This window comes from Delphinapterus leucas, chromosome 11 (genome assembly GCF_059928025.1).
Source record: "Delphinapterus leucas isolate spDelLeu-1000000601 "Yukka" chromosome 11, BTC_Dleu_Yukka2, whole genome shotgun sequence".
NCBI classification, from domain to species: domain Eukaryota; kingdom Metazoa; phylum Chordata; class Mammalia; order Artiodactyla; family Monodontidae; genus Delphinapterus; species Delphinapterus leucas.
This window is the reverse complement of record NC_143139.1, coordinates 69,055,984-69,073,701: the sequence shown is the minus strand read 5'-3', so window position 1 is coordinate 69,073,701 and position 17,718 is coordinate 69,055,984. Positions and strand designations below refer to the sequence as shown.

The following is a 17,718-nucleotide window of genomic DNA, read 5'->3' as shown; positions in this document are numbered from 1 at the left end:
ACTGGTGTGAATTAAATGTCAGTGTGGTAGTTACTTTATTTTGATTAACGTAGTATTTTTATGTAAATGCTTTTACCCTATAATGTAACACAGAAGTTATAAATTTTGAATTCTCTAATCCAAGCAGTTCCCAATTTGTAGCCAGTTGCACTGTAAATAACCTATACTTGTGAACAGCTATCATATTCCTATATAGCCTCCTATCTCAATGTCCACCTGCTGTTACTTTCTCCAATAGTATCTAGAGAGAACCACTCCTGCAACCTCCATCCATGTTAACCTTACATCTGCTGAGAATCTCTTTGTCTCTACTCCTTTAATATTACAGAATCAGATACATGGGACTCTCTCAATACTTGCCTTTATACTGGGTATTCAAAAAGAAAAGAATGATAGAGTTGAAGGAACCAAATTTATACTTTACCTAAAAGCATTCAAAATGGGGATTTCATTGATTATATAAGGTGGAATTTTAATTTTATAGGAAAAATGCACTGAGTTTCAAGTAATTAAAAAAAATCACATTTGAAATGTCATCAGTTCACAAATTGGGAAATATTTTTGAGTGGGTAGTCATAATGGCTATTGTAATTTATTTTCAGGGATTAGTTGTAGGTTAACATCTAAAGCCAGAGTTGGAAGGAACATTTCTACTTTCTAGCTTTGTGACTTTAGGCAAGTTACTTACCCTGTCTTTATCTCAGTTGCCTTATCTGTAAAATGGGGATGATATTAGTAACTACCATGTACATAAGTAAAATCAAGAATGCTGCAAGCCAAGAAATTTCTAAAATAAAAGTAACTTTGTTGGATTGGAAATAGTAATTATCAACAAACATATTCCAATATACAGAAAAAAATTTAATTTGCACCATTAAGTAACATTGAGTGAGCAAAGGTAAAATATGAAAAGAAAAAAAATACTAATCAGATCAACAATGAAGTTATTTATAAATGGAACTAAAACACGGATAAAAATAGAAACTAGAAGTAAATTATTGGAATATGCGATTATATGAATTAAAGCTTTATGATTTTTCAGTCTTTATGTGGTTATAGTATGTTCTCTGGGAAGTTTAAGATCCAGTAAAAATCTTTATCCCTTCCTTCCAATAAACATACACAGAAGCAAAGCAGAGCAAAACAAAACAAACACTAAGTCATGCAATGGATGTGTTTATTTTTATTTTGTTGCATTAGAATTGGAGGTTATATGTCTCAACTGCTAAATTTGAATCATTAGGTAAGAAGTTTGTTACATTATATTACATAACAAACCAAATTATCTAGTGTAAGTTTGTATTTTTAACCTTTGTTATATATGTGTTTGGGGATGTCATTACTTATACTAGATAGTAAATTTTCAAAGGTGGGGAAGGGAGCATTTTATTTAGTCCCAGCTCTAGAATTAAATTCCTTACTTATATCAGATGACTAGGTTTACATGGATCTGGGACCAAATGAAAACAATTATTTTGAAAAAGTAGTGATTCTATAAGATTCCTAAATTGGTTTATTTTTAATATTTATTTTGCATCTTTTATATATTTCTAATTTTTTTAATGAAATAATACCAGGGGTCATCAGTCTAACATTTAGGAACTGCTGATGTAATAAGAAACAGCATTAGAACTGACACGTAAGTGTTTCCTTCCCAACCCAAGCAGTGTTTCCCACAATTAGCCAGGGATACTGTCTAATAAATCATACAAGTCTTTCTATGATCCACATTTCCATGACAGTGTCAAACACAGAGGAGGTGCTTGGCAAATATTTGTCAAATGAATGAATGAATAAAAACTCAATTGGAACCATACTATAAAATAAACACAGTTTTCAAAATCCTAAGCCTGCTACAAAGTAGAATTAAACATGATGAAGTTTATACTAGGTATGGAAGATTTATTGCCTACATTCAATAAAGAATGGTCATTACTTTTAAACATGCTCAGTCAAGTGGCAGAAGTTTTTGAAAATTATCTGGTTTGAATGATGGTTGTAAAAATTCCTCAAAATATTTAGAAAATAACTGACTCAAGAAAATACAAGGACGTTTAGAGTAGACTTTTTTAAAAAAGGGGTTTGGAACCAGTTGGACTGTGAGGCTATTAATAAAGGCACTAATTTTCTCATATGTCATATGGAAATAATAATATCTTTCTTGATTGTGCATAATGACTGTCAGTGTTACATAATCCACATGAGCTGAAAACTAGCAGATCTCTAGTGGAAGCTGTAATATATAAGAACTTGCTCCTTCCTAAACAAGAGAATCCCAATTAGAGCGGGGATCCTGGAAGTATTGGGGAATTGTCATGTAGGTCCTTATTATTATTCTAGTATACATAAGGACTCCCTGATCCCTGCTTCCCAGTCTTCACAGCTGCAGTGTAGAGCTGAAGCCTTTATAACTCATGTGTCATCCTTAGCTACAGACCCAGAACTGATGTTTCCCGAGCCAGAAAATGGAACAGGACGTAGGAATTACTCTAAGGAGACAGCAGTAGGGCTTTTAGATACATGAGAGTTTTGTCAGCTAAGGGAGGCATCCAGGCCAGTCAAAATCCTTTATTACTGCATCGAAGCAGGAACAAGATTAATAAGAAAAAGGCACAGAAGGTAACACATTTCCACATACTTTTCTCCATGGCCGACCATTGGGAAAAGTCCTTCCTTGACCAGTTGGGTGCTCTAATGAGGTGCTATGGTTCCATTGCTATCAAAAGCGAATTTATGTTATGAAGTTCCTCTTTTAGAAGTAGTTAATGATGTTTTTCCAATTTAATCCACACGTCTAAACCATCAAACTTGTAAACTTGTTTTTATAGTGTATCTGTTAGAAATATACTCTGGAGCCAGCTTTCTTCCTTGGGTTGAATCTTCACTTGCGTCACTGCTAACTGTGTGAATTTATGTTCCTATTCAAACGTCACCTTCTTAGAGAAGTCTCTCCTAAGCTCTTTAAATAAACTAGACCTCTCCTTAAGTAATTCTCTGTCCCTTCATTCAGTTTAATTTTCTTCCTAGCATTTGCCACTATCTGATATTATATTAATTACACATTTATGTCTGTGTCCTTGTCTCCCTTGCTTATTGCTGTATGTTTAGCATCTTCTGATATGTCTGGCACATGGTTGGCATACAATAAATACTCGTAGAATTAAATAATCACTAATTTCAGTAATGGACTATTTTCAGCTCTATGACTTTAATAACATCCTACTTATGCTTCCATGGTTATTCCCCAGTCCTAAGGCTCCAGCAAAACAGTCTTATTCTACTTCTCATTAATCTCCACTTTGATTCTTGTCTTAACTCTGCCAGTTCTAACTGTAGTTATATTGTGGCTGACTTCTAAAGATAAAATAGCCTCTGTTGTCTTTGATGACAATTTGCTCTTTCCAGAGCCCACTAGGAATTAAAAAGGAAATTAAGATATCTTTCATGGTCTTAACTTTTTTTTCTTGCCATAAAACTTCTGATTCTTATGTAGTCTCAACCTCAAAATGCATCTCTCATTAATGGTAAAATCTAGAAAGGGTATTAAAGTTAAATCATCTTTCTGAGTATACACAGGTGATGACAGTAATATAATGTACTTTGTTTTTCTTTCAGATCTCCAACTAAAGACATGGATTCAGAAGAGAAAGAAATTGTGGTTTGGGTTTGCCAAGAAGAGAAGATTGTCTGTGGGCTAACCAAACGCACCACCTCTGCTGACATCATCCAGGCTTTGCTTGAGGAACACGAGACTACATTTGGAGAGAAACGATTTCTTCTGGGGAAGCCCAGTGATTACTGCATCATAGAAAAGTGGAGAGGCTCTGAACGGGTTCTTCCCCCACTAACAAGAATCCTGAAGCTTTGGAAAGCATGGGGGGATGAGCAGCCTAATATGCAGTTTGTTTTGGTTAAAGCAGATGCTTTTCTTCCAGCTCCCTTGTGGCGGACAGCTGAAGCCAAATTAATGCAAAACACAGAAAAACTGTGGGAGCTCAGCCCAGCAAATTACATGAAGACGTTACCACCAGATAAGCAAAAGAGAATAGTCAGAAAAACTTTCCGGAAACTGGCTAAAATTAAGCAGGACACAGTTTCCCAAGAGCGAGATAGTATGGAGACATTAGTTCATCTGATTATTTCCCAGGATCACACTATTCATCAACAAGTCAAGAGAATGAAAGAGCTGGATCTGGAAATTGAAAAGTGTGAAGCTAAATTCCACCTCAACCGGGTAGAAAATGATGGAGAAAATTATGTCCAGGATGCATATTTGATGCCCAGTTTCGGTGAAGTTGAGCAAAAACTAGGCTTGGAGTATGATGAAAACCAGATTCTGGAGGACCTGAGAGAAAGTGATGGAATTGTACAGCTGGAGGAACGACTAACATATTATAGAAAGCTCATTGATAAGCTCTCTGCCGAAATAGAACAAGAGGTAAAAAGTATTTGCACAGAGATAAATGAAGATGCAGAAGGGGCAGCTGCAAGTGAACTTGAAGGCTCTAATTTAGAAAGTGTTAAGTGTGATTTGGAGAAAAGCATGAAAGCTGGTTTGAAAATCCACTCTTACTTGAGTGGCATCCAGAAAGAGATTAAATACAGTGACTCATTGCTTCAGATGAAAGCTAAAGAATATGAGCTCCTGGCCAAGGAGTTCAATTCCCTTCATATTAGCAACAAAGATGAATGCCAGCTAAAAGAAAACAGAGGAAAGGAATCTGAGGTCCCTACCAGCAGTGGGGAGGTTCCTCCTTTTACTCAAAGAGTATTTAACATGTATTCAAATGACACAGACTCGGACACTGGTATCAGCTCTAACCACAGTCAGGACTCAGAAACAACTGTAGGAGATATGGTGCTGTTGTCAACATAATTTGAATGGCTTCTGTCTGACCTACTTTAATGTTAGCGTTTGTTTAATTTAGTAGGAAACGTTAAATATTCCATTCTGCAAAAAAATGTAAATCATGTTAAAGTGTTCGGTAGTTAATAAAAACTAGAGAATTTTGTAAGTTTGTTTTTGATTTAAGAGTTCCAGTGTGACCTAATTATTGCAAGTTCAAACAATGAACTCTTTATTAAGAATGCAGCACAAATAGCTTGCAGGTATATAACAGAGAAATAATTTGATGGGAATTATCATCTCATAGCTTCTGTGAGAAATGATTTATTCAAACTGCAAACTAATTCTTGATATTAGTCAATATATTGAAACTATACACATGAACAAGTAAAATTAAAATGTACTGTTATATATTTTTCAACAATGTATCATTGGAATTTTATAATCTGTAAAGTACATGACAGCTACTATATTGTAACTGTATTAATTCAAATTCTGATTCTTTTCATTGATATTTAGAATGTGTATCATCTCTGTTACTTCCTGAACCCCTCTACCTGTTAGGCCTAGATGACAGGAAGTGGGAAGGGTTGCTATTGGGACATGTACAAATACCAGCAGTGGATCAGAGAGGAGTATAGAAGCCTAAAATTATTAAGGGATATGTATGTGCTTTCTCTCTCTGATATGCAAAACTTTGGTCAGACCAATGGTCTGTGCAGTTTCATTCCTTGAATGAGATATGGCGTGGGTTACAGAGAAAATCACAGGGTCCTAGTCCTGTTAGATTATACCTTATCTACAAAGGTTGAAGGGATGCAACTTGGGGTCCTTCGTGTGGGTAAAATAGAGTTCTATGTGCCATAAGTATTAATATTAGCATTTTGTCTCTGAACATATAGATAGGACCTAATATGGACAAAAATCTTTTATTCTGCTACACTATAATTCAGATTATCTTTGTCGTACTTCATCTAAGGTGCAAACTGAAAAAAAAAAAAGTGCTAGCTCTACTCTCTACCCCACCCTCAAGCGTGGTAGTAAATATTCAACAAATTGAATAGATTATTTAGATCCTATCTTGACTGACAGTCATTACAGTGCCAGAAGAGGCTTGGTTTTGCTTCATTTTTAGTTAGGAAGTTCCTTTCTCTTTCTCTCTCTTCTCTCCTGCTTCTTTCCCTTCTTTATTTCTTGCTATTGAACAGATATCATATTGAAAACAGTTTGTTTTATTGTACTGTTCAATGAATACAGCTGCAGTTTATTTTTTCTTTAGCTAACACCTTTCCCATATGTCAGTGCACATGTAAGTAGAAATATTATTTTACTTAGTTTTAATATGTGGATATTGGTTAAGATTCCCAGTATTTCTCATTTCTTCCCTTTTAGCCTTATGTTTACTGTAGTGTATGTTTTAACTCAGTTTCCTAATCTATTTTAAAACTTCTCCATCCCCCAGATTTCACCTATCTTTGGGAAGATATTTAGAACTTTCTTAATATTTCACTTTTGGAGAACATCTAATGTTATTATTTTTCATGCCAAGATATTGCTGAAGGCCTCATTTGAAGTTGGATGGTAAGAAAAGTAGGAATTTCCATTCTAGGGAAACTAAGGTGATAAACAGTAAGTAATAACACTAACATGGGTTTAATTTAAAAGAAATAAGAAGGGAATTGAATAGTCATCTGAGAAAGGGAAGTTTATTTGCCTAATATCCCATTAAATCATTCAGCACTATGGTAAGCTATTGAGATATTTATTGTTCACTACTGGGGATTAAACTCAGAAGATCATCATCAAAGATAAACCAATCGTAATGTTTTTCTAAAGTGAAAGTAATCTCTTTGTATTACTCTTTAGTGAGAAAATAATGAAAAGAACATTGTTATCTGCTATATAATTTGATTAATTATCTGAATTCAAAAGAGGTTCTGATAAGAAACAGGACTAGACAGATAATTTCATTTTAGAAACTGCATTAATGTCTGCCTTTATACAGTTAAGCACAGTGATGCATTCTAGGGGCCAATTCTATATTTTTAGAGTAGATAATGTTAAAAACTCTTGTCAGAAAGCAAGACCATCAAGTTTTAAATTCACATTAGAATTTCTATTTGTTCTTTAGTTATATACAAATGTATTTGTGCTTTTGATTCATTACAATATTAAATCATCAGTTACCATGGTGAATCTCTAATTTAGAGTAATAATACAAATAAAAATACTAAAATACGATGCACTCATCTCTGGATACTGAGCTGTTCTTTATCAAATTAAGTGAGAATTTATATTATGAATTTATAACTTGATAGAAACCTTAATGTTTTAATTATTTATAGAGGCTTTAAAATAAAATGTTTATAAATTCTTGAGTAACCTGACAGGTTAACTATGAAATTGCTATATGCAGCTAGAAGTAGCAAACCAAAGCTGACTAATCTTTCTTATAACAAGACAGATTTTCATTGACTGTGCCTTGTTCATCCTCCCACTTGCAATGTCTTTTTCCTCCATCTGCTATACACTGAAATCCCACCCATTTCAGGTTTTTAACATGTTATCTCTTCTATAAAGCATATATTGTTCCATTCAACCTGTTGTAAATCTCTGAACCCACAAATATTTCAGTGTATTTTTCATAGAGGAACATTTATATTCTAGCTTAGCTTATGTTTATTTATGTACTTATCTAACTTCCCTCCCCCAATGTATTTTTGATTGTATTACTTTGTCTTCTATCTTGTTGACCTTATTCCCTACAACAACCTCTTTGCCCCTACTCAGTTTTGGAATTGAATTGCTAAATTTTAGAAGATTGTAACCTGTTAAAAAAGTTATTTCCATACATGGTAAATGATGCTTGTGCATTTTATACAGAAATATGCACTTTAGAAGACAAAATATTAACAGTAATTCTACTTATATATTCTTTGGGGAAAGCACTAAATCTTAGGGTTATTATGAAAAAATTTTAAGGTAGTGTCAATTTTCTATTTTACTTTTAATTCACAGAGTTACTGATTTAAAACAATGGAAATATTGTCTTTTTTTAAAGCCCCTCAATGGTTAAATTATGGTATTTTCCTCTGCATCCCTTGCATGTAAGAAAAATTATATTTTATAGAACTAGATTTTAAGTGGTAGACACACAAAATAACTTCAAAGTCTCTTTTAAAAATATCTATTTTATTTTCTTTTTAATTAAAAACATAAATGGCCTCTCAGCGTGCAGAAGCTATTCTAATCCATTGAAATTTTATTTTTATATTTATTTAAACACCTATTGTACATGACAAAATATATTTCTGTGGCTGCATTTCATAATTTTTCTAAGTAGGATTATTGTTTGATTTAAAATATTTTTCTAGTGACAAAGGAAAACCTTTTAACATAGATTTCTTTTAAATATTAGGCTATTTCATTTCATACTACCTGATTGGTTTAATAACCTGATATGACAAATATAAAGTACAAATAATTTCTTCAAGTGTAACTGATCCAGAATAATAAAAGGAATGGTTGTATTCTTTCATGAGATATTGTTTGTTTTTCTGGGTGTGTTACTTGGCTATATTAAAAATAAATTTTGTATCACTTGAAATTATATAATTGCTGAGCTAACTCACACAAATTAAGATCAGATATTGTTTCATGACAATATATATGACAAAAAAGATCTAACAAAACTTTTTGTTAGGTTTCATACATATTTGTTTCAATCTGTCATGAAAGTATGTCCTCACTTTTACATTGGATAGCTGGTTTTATGGCCTGGTATGTTGCTTTCTAGAATGAAATCCATTTTAATGTAAAAATACTCAAGTGTAAATCTTACTTGCTATTATTCAGTTTGTCACTACCCTTATTTCTCAAAATAGGCCTTTAATTATGACTGTCTTTGATAACTAAATCATTTGAAAATTAAGGAAACTCATTTGCTCCTTCTATAAATGACCATGAAATTACTCTATTAAAAGACTGTATATAATGTTCAGTAATGACACATAGAAATAAGTTAACACTATTTTCTTAGCCAGTGTATCTCAATAGTGAGAGAAAACATACAATAGTCATTTTGTTAATCTAGCATTAATTTGTGTTTTCAACAATTGTTGGAATTGAGAATCACAATTTGTAGGTTTCATAATTAATAGTTCCATATCAGGAAGTGAAAAACTAAATGATTACCTTCATATTTTAAAAAAAGCAACTTAAATATTATATTTTTCCTAAATAGAAATATCAGACACCTTTTTACAAAAGACTAAGTCTTTCCTTACATTTCATATGTATATATAATGCATGTGTAATACCACTGAATTTATTTTCAAGTAAAATAGACACATGATATTCAAATTATTATTACTATAACTCAAACTACTCAAAAAATGTGCACCATGAAAAGTAAGTCTCCCTTCTGTCCCATGGCCTAATTACCCAGATATCCTCCTCAGAAATATCACTGTTATTTATTGTTCTAGAGATAATCTATGCATATACAGATCTATACATATATATTCCTACATCATTCATGTAGAGATTCCTTATTCTGTTTGATGGCAGCAGGGAATTTCACTATATCAATTATCATAATTTTATTTCACCACTCCTCTTTTGATGGGCATTTCTGTGTCTCCCAATCATTTACTATTATAAACAATCATTTACTATTATCCCATCAATGCATTTCTGTGAGGCTAGATTACTAGATGTAGAAATGTGTCAAAGAGTGACAAATGGATTTTTTTAAAATTTAACAAACATTGCTGGTTATTCTTTATGGAAATTAACTCTTTAAGAACTGAGTTGGAAATGTACTCCTCCCTCCCACGGTGTGTGCTGTTTGTCTTTTTTATTTTATTTGAATGCAAAAATGTTTTTGAATTTGAATTTATGGATTTTTCTCATTAATAACACATGAGGGTTTTTTTCTTGTTTTTGGTTATTCTTAAAAAGGCCTTTCCATTGCGTGATAAGTAATTTTAAAAATAAGTTTCTATCATGTCTTTTTTATACTATATTTTATGTTTTACTTTTAAATATTTGAACTATCTGAAATTCAGTTTGTTACAATGTTCAGAAGTAGAAAGAGTTTTTTTTGATAGTTACCAGTTATCCCACATCACTTACCAAATAAATTTGTCCCACCTTTCTTTGGTGAACCAATCTCTGGTATGTATTTGGGGTCTATTTCTGGACTTCCTATACCATTCCATTGATTTGGCTGTGTATTTTATTAGACTTTGTGCTATTACCACGTACGGGTCCCACCACTCAGATTACTGAAGAACTTCTCACTTTGGAAGTAGAATACAGTTGACTCTTGACCAACACTGGTTTGAACTGCACAGGTCCACTACACTTACATGCAGATTTTTTTCATTAAATATGTACTGCAGTACTACATGGTCCACGGTTGGTTGAATCAGAGGATATGGAACTGTGGATAGCAGAGAGCAGACTGTGAGGTTATACACAGATTTTTCAACTTTTGGGGGTCCGTGCTCCTGACCCACGTGTTGTTCAAGGGTCAACTGTAAATGAAATGGCCTGCTAGTCACCTAGATTTACTTAAGGCAATTGCGATAACTAACATTGGAAAGTAACTTGCGAATATTGGTATCTATCAACAACTCTCAATTATTCACAGCTTTCAGTCAGTACTCCTGTTGTTCATAATAAATGGCAAGAAAGTATTCCAAAAGTTAGGAAAACACATATGCATTTAGGTTTTATAGTTTTATGAATAATAACAATTTAAAAGTCCAATAATAGACAAATTATTAGGTAAATTCTGAGGTATTATTTGTGTGAGAAATTTATAAATATTAATTCTGATGTTTATAAGACCATACAACAGTGAAATTCTAGTTTAAAAGAAAGGAATTAAAAATGTATATAGACCAACCCTGTTTTAAAAAAACCCATGCATACCAGAAAGCAAATCGTATAAAAATGGAGATGCATAATTTTTGCTGGGTTTTTATATTAAAGTGATAATTTGGGGCACAATATGCTTCATATATATATATGTATATATAATACATATATATATATAATATTTATAATTTAAACACATTAAAAATGTTTTTTGTATAAAATAGAATACCCCCTGACTCATTTCTTTGCTGAGGCTTTCCAGAGACCTTCATGAACACCAAACAGCTAGAGTGATGAGTAATGACAAGGTCAGCCAACTGGGAACAGAAAGCCTGAGTGCTGTAAGCAAACCATTTGAATCCCAGGATGTCAGATACCTACCTATAAAATAATTTAAAAAATATATATTCCAAAGTTTGTGAAAAAACAAATGCAAAGTTTTGTGAAAACACACACAAACTATGATATTTATCATAGTTTTAGGGCTAATAACAAATTAAAAGCTTTAAGAAAAAGAAAAGTTAAAAAATAAATTAGATAATCCTTAAGGTTTTTTTTTAAGCTAGGTTAAGTTATGTAAGGTAATGTATTCAATGGATTTGGTACATGCACAACACATGTTAGATATACATTTATTGTTCTTGGCTCTATTCTCTTTTTTATCTCTGGCAGAGTCTACACAAGGTTAAATTAAAGTAGCCCACTAACTGACAAAAGAGGAGTTAAAACTCAAAACTCTGCCTCTCCCAACATTTTCACTCTTATCATTTCTTTCCAAATTAGTCAGGGCAGGGCTGTAGGGCTGTTAGTACCAGTCCTGATAGACAAAAAAGTCATGGTTACATTAGCTAAACAATATATGGCCAGGAAAAAAGAACATCATTTGTGTTTCCAGAACAGAAAAACTATGCTGGACATAGAGATGGAGAGGAAAAGAGCCTGTATTATTTATTTTTATATTGCTCTAGTGTCTAATAGAGATTAGCACCTAGTATTCACCAAAAAAAAGTGTTAGTAAAATCAGATTCATAACCCAAAGGGCTAGCACAGTTCCCTGAACATGAAAGTTGTTCTGTAAATGTTAACTATTATTGTAAGTAATGAAAAAAAGTGAAACTTCTATCCTTGAGTAAAATACGCTTACATACTATATTCAAAATGAACACTACTTCTTTCCCTTTCTATAAATTAATTATTTCCATTGTATAATTTAAATATCTTGGAAAGATTATATCATAACTGTCTATCACTCAGCACAAATACACTGGCACTTATACAGATGTATATTCAAGGTAAGGTTTTTCCATTCTGAATCCTATTTTTAAAGTTTATTTTTCACTCTAAGTAGCATTCGTCATACTCCACACAAGACAGTGGAGAAAGTTTTATACCATTTCAGAACTGAAACTAAGATTTTGAAAAGCTTATTAGCGTTACATTTTATGTATACGAGTTTCATGAATCACTCCTCTAGTAAGTGCAGCTATCTGACACAGTGATTGCCAATAATTTTTTTGCTTTTCAAGTATTGACAGAAAAGATAAATTACCTTAAGGGGAAAGAGCTCAAAGATGGACAGGAAGGCTATATATCCCCTTTTCAGCATTCACCCACACCACTCACTCCTGAGGTCATCTTCCAAAGGATTATAACATGACAAATGTCAAATATTGAGAGGAACAGCAATTTCCCGGGATGAAGGGTGGTAATGCTAACCGGGATTTATAATTCAAAAGTAGGTCAAACTAGGGAGGAACATGCCCTGGGTTGGAAATTTAACTTTTTTGGCCATTCTGAGCCATGAAGCTTTCTGCAGTAATTCCCAAAGCTGTCTCCACAACAGAATCACAAAGAGTTCTTGTTAAAAATAGAGATTCCTAAATTTCACCCTGGAGAATTTGACTGAGGAGGTCTAGATGGCAACTTTTGTGCTTTAAAATAGCTACCTGAATGTTTCCAAAGCAATGACATTCAATTGCAGTTTATTAATTCTAACAGAGATGGTGAGTAACTGAAGGCTTTACCAAGCAAAAATGAAAGGATGTGAAGTGCAAGAATTCTCAAAATGACCAAGAGAGGTCACTGGCTTGGGAAAGACAGAAACAGTTCTAGGGTCAGAAGCCAAAGGAAATCTGGAAACAGACAGTTGTTAAAAGTTAGCTCCAGAGATGGCAGGTGCCCAAGGACAGAAGCCTTATTGTCTCATTTTTTAAATAGTGCTTATTCTGAGGCAAAAATGATAGAAGAAATTAGACTATTGTGTGGACTACTGTTGCCATATAAGTACTGCAGATATTTTTGATGTGTCTTATACTTTTTTCCTCAAACAGGCCAGTAAGTAGGCTTGCATATTAAGAATAATAAACTATCCAAAAGTGTTGTGTTTTACAGGCTTAAATTAAATATGATTTCTTCTACAAAATAGCTAAGACACTTTTTATTCAAGAAGCCAGATCTATTCAGTTCAATTTGGATTCCAGCCTTTTTTCCTACATGAGTTTAGTTAAGTTATTCAAGCATTTCATGCCTGAATTTCCTCAACTAGAAAACAGAGATAATAATATCTGACTTTTTGTAATAATTTAAGGATAAGTGATGTAGCATGAAAAATACCTAGCATGCATTGTAAAGTCACCATACTCCAATAAAAATTAATTAAAAAAAATACCTAGCATGGCACTTGACATAAGTAGGCTTTTATTATTATAGCAAGTATTATTATAACAATATATTCTTGATCTTATTACTTTTTAATATGCTAAGGGTAATAAAAGAAGTATGCATCATTTTATTTGTCAAAAAATTTAAATGCCCACCAGGTTGAAGAGTAGGTTATGCTGTAGTTTTTGCTGTGAGTTTTTGGGGATTATTTACAGTGTCTATCTATTCATCCCATTGCCATTTCAGCTATGTATTTATTTATACAGTTTGTGCTACATCATAAAAATTCACTTTACATACTTGACTACAATCCAGCATGAAAATTAAAAATTTTTGTGTGGAAGAAAAAGACAGAAATAGAGCAATGAAATGAAATATAATAACTACATGTTTATACTGAATTTGAAGCAACAACCAAAATTTTAATAAAAATAAGATAAAGTTGCACCATATCTGGTCATTGAGACAAATTATGAAGGGACTGTCTATTCACAGAACAGACAGTTAAAGGGAGCAAAAATTTCCAAGAATCTTAGAATAGACCATGGAATTTTCAAAGTTAAGAGATGTTGGTGTGAGTAACTTATGTGTCGTGAAGACTATCTCTCAGACACCAAATGACGATTTGTCAAAAACATCTGACTGCTTTTCAGGAAAAATTAATTTCCAGTAATATTTAATTGTTAAGGAATCAAGTTATTACAAAAGAGAGGTGCAGAATGTTTACATTCTCTGTTTTTTCAAGATAGAGATCAAGTTCATAAATACTTTTTATGAAAACCCGCATTTTATATACATAAGAAGGAGTCATAATTTCTAATGCTTCGTGACTTAGAACAATTTAGGAGCTCTTAACAGGAAGACAGACCTACACTCCTGTTATAACAGAATAAGAAAGTGATATAATTTTTGGCTAAAGATGCTATCACATGAAGTGTTTCTTTTATTTCTCAAAAAACATTATTGAGCAAATATGCATTATTCTATGTATAGTACATTTTACCTTACAACTATTATTTCATAACAGACAACATCGAGAAAGACATAATCAAGATCCCAGTTTCCAAAGGAAGCAGGGGATTGCTGACCATCTTCCTCTAATGTTACTTCACTTAAGCTGAGCTAGAGAGAAGGCAATTTGTAACTTTGGCACGTGAGGAATTAGATGATGTTTATGATACAACTGGAAAGAGAACAGCTCTGACCTCTATCTCGATGATACAGTTTTTAAAAAGATTTTTTTAGCAATTAATATTTGGAGATACAAGTGATAAAAATAGTATAGGAAAAAAATTACATGGCTATTACATTATAACCAAAATATCAATGATAATGATTCAGGATGAAGAATCCCAAAATACTATAAAAAGATAAAATGATCTACTTATTTTGAACTAAAATCTTTCAGCTTTTCACATATACACACATAAATAAATAAGCAACTTTCCGTATATAATGCAGTTAGAGGGTGTGATGAGAGTTAAATACTTTAAAGCCTTGATGCAGTGCTGTGTCATTACAAATAGACTTTTACAAGCACTCTGTGTAGGCCTCAGTCACCATGGAAGCTTGGCTGAAACTGGCTCTGTAAGTCTCTGTCTCTACCTTATTGTACTTAATACCACCATTAGCTAGGATCATGGGTGGTCACTATTTTATGCTTTACTCCACTATCTTAAAATCATAATTAGAGCCCATGCTGAGCATTCATCATTCCTTGTAGACACAAATTAAATGAGGCTTGAAGAGTGTATGCTTACTCCATGCTAAGTGAGTAATGAGTTTTTATGCATATGCCAGTGGAATTTTCCTAGATGGGTAGAACAAGATCACACAAGTCAGGGAAAGGAAAAAAAAAAGATTGATTATAGTTTTCTTAGGCAATTAGTGTTCAATTGTCAAATATATGAATCATCCTGGCTGCTGCTTTCTCCTCAGTTCGCCTGTATTTTGAAGGAGTTAGCAGTTAACTAACCTCTCTAAAACTTTTACCCAGACACAGGTTACCCAAATTGGAATCCTCAGAACCTCCTTAAACTCTTCACTCTACCAAATCCTCATATTCCATGTCCCATTGCTTTTTGTCATCCATGTAGTTCTCAAAAATCCCATCTTTCTTTTATTATGGTCTAATTGCAGTTAGAGTCTGAGACAACTTTAAGGGTCCATGTAGTCCAAACATCTCATATTACAGAGTTCCAGACAGCTGAAGTTTTATAGATAGTTAATGGTGGAATTATAACTGAGATTCAGACCTTTGAATTCCCAATAGAGTTCTCTTTCCACATGTTGCCTTTAGGAAAGTGGATTATTCGCAGTCTGTGTTTATGTAACACTTACTGTCCCAATTATAACAGTCTAAGAATATTTATCTTAGTGTCATTTCCTTCTTTGGAAAAAAAACCAAAACAGAACTGATAGAAAAGTGTCATGTAGCCTTGGAAGAGTTAGAGCCTGGGATCAAATCTCTCTGCAACTCATACCAACGTACCCACAGAAGCAACAAATGGACAGGTGAAGTATCTTGTTTACCTTTTCATCCTTAGTAACTAGAAAACGCCTGGAACTGACAAGTATTTCATGAATATTGGTTGAATTCAAATGAATCAATCATTCGACAACTGGTTGTACGATTAGAAGGCGTGCACCTTCTCCCGTCTCAATAAACAGTTTACAATTTTCAATGTATCTACTACAGAAAATCAACAGCAGTTTCCAAAGGAACAGAAGAAATATTGATTTGTTTTGTTTTTTCATAAATTTATTTATTTATTTATGTTTTTGGCTGCGCTGGGTCCTCACTGCTGCGTGCAGGCCCTCTCTAGTTGTGGCAAGCAGGGGGCTACTCTTCGCTGAGGTGCATGGGCCTCTCATTGCGGTGGACTCTCTTGCTGTGGAGCATGGGCTCTAGGCGCGCAGGCCTCAGTAGTTGCGGCATGCAGGCTCAGTAGCTGTGGCTCGTGGGCTCTAGAGCGCAGGCTCAGTAGTTGTGGTGCTCGGGCCCAGCCGCTCCGCGGCATGTGGGATCTTCCCAGACCAGGGCTTGAACCCATGTCCCCTGCACCAGCAGGCAGACTCTCAACCACCGTGCCACCAGGGAAGTCCCAGAAATATTGTTTCTGAATGTCATAAATATTGTACAATCTTTAAAGAAGTAATATTCCATATTTAGCATTGATTTAAAAATATTTCGTTATTATTTGTTGCCTTGTTGCCGTGAATATATTTTACAGAACATATGACAGAAATGTCTCTCATGGAAGTCTAGCTTCCTGAGATAAGAGTTTGCAGTACCACAGTCTTTCTTTAGAGCATGCATTTATTTACTCCAAACTTGGGATGGAAGTAAAAGAAGAGACCTCTCCCCTGCTGGAGCCACACCAAGTCAATCCTCTCACTCACTCGTTTGCTCAACAAATGTTTGTTGCTAGAGGCTCTCAGCTTTGTCAGTCTTCTCATCCTCGAGGGTGGAATGACACAGGGACATTCCAGAAGTTATCTGTTGAGCCACCCTCTGGAGCTCCAGTCATTGTGAGGAGTCAGCCTGCCTGTTCCTCTCACCCTACCCTTTCTGCCACTCCCAGGGGACACCCTGGGAAAGTTTACTCAAAGTGACAAATCTCCAAACCAATATGTTTATATAGGCTCTCCCAGTAACCCACTATCATAGATAATTGAGAGCTTACTGTACTCTAATTATAAAAAAACATCTTGAGCTTTAGACACTTAGTACACACAGCCTTTAGGGACGGGTGAAACAGCTGAACTTGGAGACACCTGAACTTGGAGACACCTGAACTTCAGGGAGCACATTCATCAAGAGAGTCAGGGAAGAAAGAGTACATCATATCAGGTATAATGAATGCCATGTAAATATGAAATCACGACTAATAAGAAGTTATAAGAATAAATTAATATTATAAATCTGTAAGAAACACATCTATACAATATTTACAGTATACACAATGATGATCTCACTTTATATATAGCAGTTCTTTGAAACTTTCCAAAAGTCTCAAAACATTTCCACATATGATATTGTCCTACCATCATAACTCACATGGAAGAGAGTTAAAAGTGAATTTACCTGCATTTTAGAGTTGCTGAAACTAAGGCATATCAAAGTATTTTCCTCCAAGCATTACCATGCTGTTAATGTTGTAGGCAGAGAATAAAACTCATTTTCTAGCTCTTTCATATCAGTTTCTCATCTTAAACTGTATATACATTTTGTTTTTCAAAAACCAGATTTTAATTGTTCTTCTCTTTCTCCCTTCCTCCCTCTCTTCCTTCCTCCCTTTTGTGTTTTCTTTTTAAATACCAAA

General features: G+C 33.8%; 1 protein-coding gene across 5 annotated transcripts in view; it reads left to right on the top strand.

Moving 5' to 3' along the window:
• Window positions 1-15,127, top strand: part of RASSF9 (Ras association domain family member 9) — a 37,257-nt gene extending 22,130 nt beyond the window's left edge. For all 5 annotated transcript variants that reach the window (XM_022552422.3, XM_089921083.1, XM_089921082.1 and 2 more), the window contains one exon: window positions 3,616-15,127. In XM_022552422.3, the coding sequence (XP_022408130.1) occupies window positions 3,616-4,876 (1,261 nt within the window). In that variant the 3' untranslated portion in view covers window positions 4,877-15,127. The remainder of the gene's footprint in view (window positions 1-3,615) is intronic.
• Window positions 15,128-17,718: the final 2,591 nt, after the last annotated feature.